Source organism: Morone saxatilis, unplaced genomic scaffold, assembly GCF_004916995.1.
Source record: "Morone saxatilis isolate NCDOM2014 unplaced genomic scaffold, NCSU_SB_2.0 Contig16, whole genome shotgun sequence".
Taxonomy (NCBI): Eukaryota; Metazoa; Chordata; class Actinopteri; family Moronidae; genus Morone; species Morone saxatilis.
Genome location: NW_023339718.1, coordinates 12983332 through 12990567, shown reverse-complemented (window position 1 = coordinate 12990567; position 7236 = coordinate 12983332). Strand labels below are relative to the sequence as shown.

The 7236-nt window shown below is 41.4% G+C and overlaps 1 protein-coding gene across 1 annotated transcript in view; it reads left to right on the top strand.

Moving 5' to 3' along the window:
* The window catches only part of fbxl17 (F-box and leucine-rich repeat protein 17), a 198676-nt gene that overhangs the window by 181320 nt on the left and 10120 nt on the right, over window positions 1-7236 (top strand). The window contains exon 10 of the mRNA XM_035658508.1: window positions 567-709. Coding sequence (XP_035514401.1) covers window positions 567-709 — 143 coding nt within the window. The remainder of the gene's footprint in view (window positions 1-566; window positions 710-7236) is intronic.

The following is a 7236-nucleotide window of genomic DNA, read 5'->3' as shown; positions in this document are numbered from 1 at the left end:
TGTGTGTGTGTGGAGGTATGTATGCACACATGCCCTGAGGTGTAGCAAAGCCCCCAGACACTGACAGATATTTGTTTTGGTGAATACTCTTTACCCTGGCAATATGTTTATGCCCTGGCAGCAGTAAACACACACACACACACCCTACACACTCACACACTCACACAAGCAGAATTAAATCATACACTGGCATGGAGTCACACTTTACCCTGGCACGATGTCATTGCCTTTCAGTGCTGTGACTCATGCCAATGCTCTAATGGATGAATCCTGCAGCAGTCTGAACCAGCATGTGTGTGTTTCAGCACGTTACCCTGTGTGTGTGTGGGTGAATGTGTGTGTGTGTATTTTCAAGGTGTTGTGTAAACATTGGAATTATGTGTCACAGCTGGCCAGATGACTTGCCCCGGTTTCATCTCGAATTTTTGTGCGTCTCTCTGGGAGGATGATGCTGCCACATTTGCATGAGAAAGGTTGTCAGACTAACACCTTTTCTTGTTTCTCTCCCGCTCTCCTTCCCCACCTCCCGCCTCCTCCCCCTCTCTGTCTTTTTCTTGTGTCTACAGCTCTGATAGCCATAGGCCAGTACAGCAGTACTATAGAGACTGTGGATGCAGGCTGGTGTAAGGACATCACAGACCAGGGAGCCACACAGATCGCTCAGAGCAGCAAGTCCCTCCGCTACCTGGGCCTCATGAGATGTGACAAGGTAACAAGCCTCTACCCATAATGTCTGCTGCTGTCCAGTTTCCGTGGTTTGCTCTCAAAAGATACAACTGAAGATGTTTTTACATACAGCAAATCAGATTTTTTGACTACAGAACATTAGCATAGATGGACAACTGTGTACCTTAAGAGTTAAAACAATTATTTGATTTGTTGAATGACAGGAAACTAATCTGAAAGAAGTATAACAAGTATTTATTTATTGGTTTTTTTTGTTTTGGCACAAATTCCAAATGATCTAATATTGATAATTTTTAGTTTGGAAGATGTCACCTTGGACTCTTGCAATGCGTGTTACACACGTGCACATTTTCTGACATTTTACAGACTACACGATGAAGAAAAAACATGTCAGAAATTAGTTTCAGCCTACTTTCTTTAATACAGTTGTAACCCCCTCCTTTTGGTGCTTTAATGAATGTCTAATTGCACATCTGTTGCCAATGTCATTGTAGAACTCGGCAATAATACAATATTTTTGTTACCAGAAAAATGTTTTATTAAAAATACAGGTAAAATGATTGTAATAATACAAAATTCAAAAATCAAATATTGCTCCTGTTCAATGATGTTCAACAATGTCCATATTTGCCAATACAACCCCATACTTTAAGGGGTTGTTACCTTGCTATAAATGATGTATAAAAATGTCTAATAGTTTATAAATATTGCCCAACTCTAGTGCACACGCTTAAACACAGAAACATAATCAAACACATACACATGAACCCTCAAAAGACCCAGGTTAGGGCAACTGGCCAAATAAAGAGCATCCAGAGGAGACCATGTGGAGTAGCTAAGCCACTGCCGCCTGTGCCCAGTATGTCTGTGTCATGCATCTTTGAGTCAGCTTGTTGGGTGATAACAGAAGTAAAGTGACATAATGACCCCTCTCAAACCAACTTTGAGATGCCTCTGGGTCTGAGGGACCATCTTTCCAAAGTCACCCTTAAACTCTCATCTGGCCTCTTACCTGTCCAATCGCTAACCTGATGGTAGCACATTTGGTTGTAGTGCCATGGTAACAACTCCACCCACCTCTCCAATTGGTCCAGCGGAGCTCCTACCACACAGATGCATCCACTTAGTGTGGGATCACTCAGTCTGACATGAGTGGGATGAGGGCAGACAAGGAAGGGAAAGCGAACAGCTGGCTTAACCTAGAAACTTTAGCCTGTACTGATATTGTACAGCCTTGTGTCTTGTACCGTAGCCTGGTACACAAGACAGGCCATAATCCCAATGCTGGTGGGCCTCCATATGGTGAGTTTAACGGTATGTCTTAATGAGCCTTTTGTTTTCAGGTTGAGGCTAGATTTTACATTTGGGTTTTGGACTGAAGAAATTTAAAAGCCTCTCCTGAGCAGTAAAAAGTGCGAGCAGAAGTTGGCAGGGAAGCAAAGAAGGGAGGAGAGATTTTGACTTATAGTCAAGGCCTTTCACCGGGTTGGGAACTCATCATTTTTATTTCTTCATTATAAAATCAGTGATATCTGCGTGTCGCGGCCTCGAGGTTGACCTTATGGATTTCTCTGATAAAAATGCCTACTCGGAGATTGTTAAGTGCGACAAGAACATCGGTGTATCATATTTATCTATTTATATTGTAATAAAATTAAAACATACGAGGGTCTGACAGTGACCCCATATGTAAGGTCTCAGTGATAAAGCGGTGTACTCATTTCACATTATTGCGGACATGAATGTGTATCTATCATATTTATCTCGGAGTAATAAAGAGTAACTGCATTACATAGAAGGTGATCACTTAGATTCCATTTTCATTTAGTTCCCCCCTTGCTTCGCCGACTCAGTGACCCAACAATCGATATCTACAGCCATGCTAATAAAAATCTGTTCTGGAATGACCTACATCTTTACTGGAATAACAATTTTTCTTAGTTTCACTCCACCGTATGCTTTCATGCTCCTGCCTTCTCAATGAACAGATTCACCCATCCCTCTGCTCTTATTTATCTATCCACCTCTCTCCTTAGATGTGATATTCATACTCATAATTTAGCCTGGAGGATGGAAAGATAAATAATTATTCTCCCTCTGCTCTGAAGGGGGAATTTGGGGATGACACAGCTAAATAAAGCAGTAATTGGTGCTATTAGAGTTGTAATGGAGTGTAAATCGGGCAGAGAGAAGATTTTGACAGTTTCCAAGGTCAAGTACATTACCAGCTATGAATCACAAAATTAATTCACTGCATGCTTGCCCCCTTTCACCCATTTCTCTATCTTCTCTCTTTCGCGCCCTAAAATTATGTTTAGCATTGCAAATAAGCCTGGTGTACTGGTGAGGATTGGTGTGTGGGAAAAAAACCAGCCCACGGCAGCTACTTTCTTTGTTGTTGTTGATGTTGTTTTTCATTATGTTAGGTGAGAAAGGGAGTTACAGTAGATAAGGTCAGGTTTCAGGAGGAGACAGAGAGAAGAATAGTGGTAATACGAAGTTGGCTCAGAGGGAAACGAATAAACAGAAATAGGTTGTTATTACCGTGGTCACAGTGAAAATGAGAGCTACAGAGCAAGTTAAAGAGGTAAAAAGGTGAGAGGCAGAGACAGACCAGGGGAATTGCGGTCATCTACAAGTCAGCCCACGGGGCAGCAGTGACCATGCTCTGCCTTCTCCTCAACTCCTACTCTCCTGTCTCCCCCTCCCCTCCATCCCTCAAACCACCGGCCCCTCCTGCTCTCTTCTCAAGATTCTTCAATCGCCTCAACTAAAGATCAGTGCTTTTGTTGTTCTGTCTGACATTTAATTTAAGTTTTAACATGTTTTACATTTAGGCATTTACTGTAGCTGACAGTCCTCTCCAAGACAGCTTGCAGTGTGGGGCTAGTTGATATTCTATTAAGGTCACGTTGACAGGGTCATTATTGTTTGTTGTCTGATTTGAGCTTATGACTTTTCTGCTGTGGAACTGATTCAATCCTTTGGCCACACTGCTGCTTCACTTTGCTTGAGGGAGTCAAGTGACTTCTAAAAAAAATCTGATCAAGTTAGACACTACATTTTGTCAAAAAATATAGCTTCACGGTAAGTTTTGCACCAGTTATAAGCGCTTTGACCACTGCTTGGTGAAAAATTAGAAATAGGTTTCACAGTGGTCATAATCTGCATTCTTAAATAAATCTAATAATAATCTGTCTCCTAAATAAATCAAATCAATATTTTAAAGTACTTTGCAAAATTGTTTTTAGTATAGGCAGTGCATTCAATTTGGTCGTGATTTTTTCTGGTTTGCATTTGACATTTCAGCCTCTAGCAGTGTTGTATCATGCTTTATTTGTGTATCACAGCAGTAAAATCCGGAGGCATGTCCAATTCAATCTCGGAGCAAACTAATCTCATCTCAGCATTTAATGCAGTTCTGGGAAAATGCAGAAGCTTGGGGATAACTCTCAATTCCACAAGGTTCCCACATAATGAAAGTCTTGTGCAAATTACTTAACTTTAGATTTCTCTCAGCCACAGCTTCTCTTCTTTATGTTGACAAATCCATTTGAATTTTTTTCCTCATGCCTCATTTTATTAAATTCTCCATTGTTTAAAATAAGGATGTAGTTGCGCTTTTCCGTGCATCCATTTGTCTTTTGTGTAGTGTTGACGGCATGAATGACCAGCATTTAAGGTCAACAGTACGTCTTCTTCATTGAAGTACATATTTCTTCTGTGCTTTTAGGTAGGATACTTGCTATGACAAAACATAAGATAAGAGAAGGAGGTGATTCCAGGCTACTTTGGAATACTTTTCTCTGTATTTGACTGAGCTTGATATATTTTAATTGGTCTAACACTCTTAGCTTGACCTGTAACAACTCCATTCAAATAGCTCAACCCCAGGATCTACACACTTGAGGAACCATCTTAATATTTACCCATCAACCAACTACTCTCTAAGCCAACGTACTGTAGCTAAGGGGGTAATTGACAGTGGCCCCAACGTGAAATCATTTTGCTTTGCCTACCAACCATAAATGTTTGCATTGAGAAAACAAATTGTTATATACAATTACACACAGTGGTCTCCTTTGGAAAGTAGTTATTTTTCATGAGAGCTGTGTTGACAGTGTTTTGGACATATTGCAAATACTCCAAAGTTAATATTTCCCTTACAAGGACTATGCTTGGGCTTCATTCAGGATGTGTATGTTGCAGGAATTTAGTACAAATAACTGCAACACAGGTTTAGAAAAAAAAATAGGCAAGGATTGGAGGTGACAATATCGCAGTAACAAATAGACCTCCTCTTTAGCTTTAGCCTGTCTGTCTTATAGATGTTCAGGTAACCTCTGCAGCCTACATTTGGCTATTTAAAATAAATCATGGTTTGATTGTCTCTCTGTTTTTTCTTCTCACCCTCCCTCACTTTTTTTTTTCCTTCTGCCCCCCGAAGCTTTCTCCCACACTAACTGATGTGGAGTTAAGTTTCAGAGCGGGTCCTGTCAGTTTTAGATAAATACAGTCTTGTGGTAACCTTGACACACTGTGCGGACAGCCCAGTCAGCTCTCCACATCAGCAGCGCAACTCGGCCTGTGTAAATTTGTTTGGAATTGTCAAAACGCTGGGAATTTTATCGTAACAGCGTCCCTGAATGTCACAGGACTCAGAAAGTGTAGAATTCGTTTAAGAACTGTTAACAGGATCCATCTGGCTCTCCTCATGTGGAGCTGTGTGAAGGATCGATTTCCTCCGTCACAGTTTATACAAACGTGCTTCCGTACTGTATACATTTTACTGCCAGGCAGCCTGGATTTTGTGTCCACTGCCTTTTGGACTGATATGAAGAGCTTTTTTTTTGACTCTGTACAAGCACAGACCTAGCACAAGCACAGATCTGTGTTAAGTCTATTTGATTATCAGAATATGTTCTTATTTAAAGTCTCCTTTCAGTAGCTGGGCAATATAAATTTGTAATAGCATGACGTGTGTGCGTATGACTTTTTCGTCCCTCTCTACTTGACTACATATCTGTCTGAAGGATTTCCTTTGTGTCTCAGGGTGTTTTTACGTGCTCAAATGCAACGTGTCTGTGTGTAACTGTGTGTGTTCTCCAAGAGGAATTTATGTTATTTGCTGTTAACACAGCTCATAATGGAGCATTGAAATCAGAACCCCTCCAGGCCTGGGCAAATGGCATGCTCCGCCTGCCTCAAATGATTACACCCCTCTGCCCTCGGGGCCAAACGACCCCCATTCTGACGAGGAGAAAGAATGCAATTGATCCAGACTCACCCAAAAATAATCAAATCAGTTCATTTTGTCCTCTTTCAGCTATGACTCCGTGCCAGTCTTTTGAAGTATTCAGCTGAAAGACTCAAGGAAAAAGTGCCTTAATCTTCTGAAAAACGGATCCTTTTTGCTCGCATATGTCAGTGCGTGTATCTCAGAGAAGCCCAGCTCCCCAGTGAGTTTACTGTTAAATGTTAGGTCCTCTCTGTGGGAGGAATTCATCTTTCTACACTCCCACAAGCACAATGGAACATTATGTATTAAGCCAGGCTATGCTTTCGAGCGGTGAAATTCAGTGCAGTGGCGTCAGAGGTAATTTTCAACTAAAATTATAGAGATATTGTAACAACATTCTGCTCTCTGGAGGAGGCAGACACAAAGACGTAGAAACACAAACGCACATAAACATGCCAAACTCACCCAAATTCACCAAATGCTAATGCTGTAACATTTATAGCTTTTTGGCTAACCACAGAATTAAGACAAGTGCCCATTCACAGGGACAGGGATCCAGCGGTAAGCTTTATTGATTTGTGCAGAAATAGACTGTACTGCCTAGGACTGAAGAGTGTAACTCATTGTACTCGTCTTGACATTGTTTTCATATGTCTCCTATATGTGTTATGTTGCTGTTTTCTATAATGGGCCCTCCTGGCCACTCTGTGAACATTTAAAGCTTTCATTCTCTGTTGATGTATCACTTTGGGGATTTTAATCTTATTCAGCCTCGGTGGAATGTTTTTCTTTAGAAGCATTTTCACAGCTTGCTCAAATGTGCCTCTTTTTTCCTCTCATCCTCTCGTCCATTTCCTCTCTGTCCGTCGTCTCTTAATTGTCTCTGTCCTCCCCTCCTTTCCCCTCATCCCCCCCCCCCTTCTCTCTTCTCATCCACCTTCTTTTTTCCCCCCACTGCTTCTTTTCCACTACTTCATTAGAGTGAAAACAAATGGGCAGTCCAGGTTGTGAAACAGAGAGGGGAGCAAACTCTCACAGTCAGCACGAAGCCGGACTAGGAAAATAATGACACTGACTGCTACTGGCCCCTTTAGGGACAGCTGGTGGAGAGAGTAAGAGTTATCATGGTAATGGAGGAGATGAGGGAGGAGAGCAGAAAGAAAAACAAGGGGTGGCCTTGAGGAGAAAAGGACGAAAAAATGATTTAACGAAAGATAGAAACCCAGAGAAAATAAAAGTAAAATTAGATAAAAGGAAACAATAGTGTGAATCCTTGCTATTCCCTTTACAATTGCCCCCCCCCCCCCCCC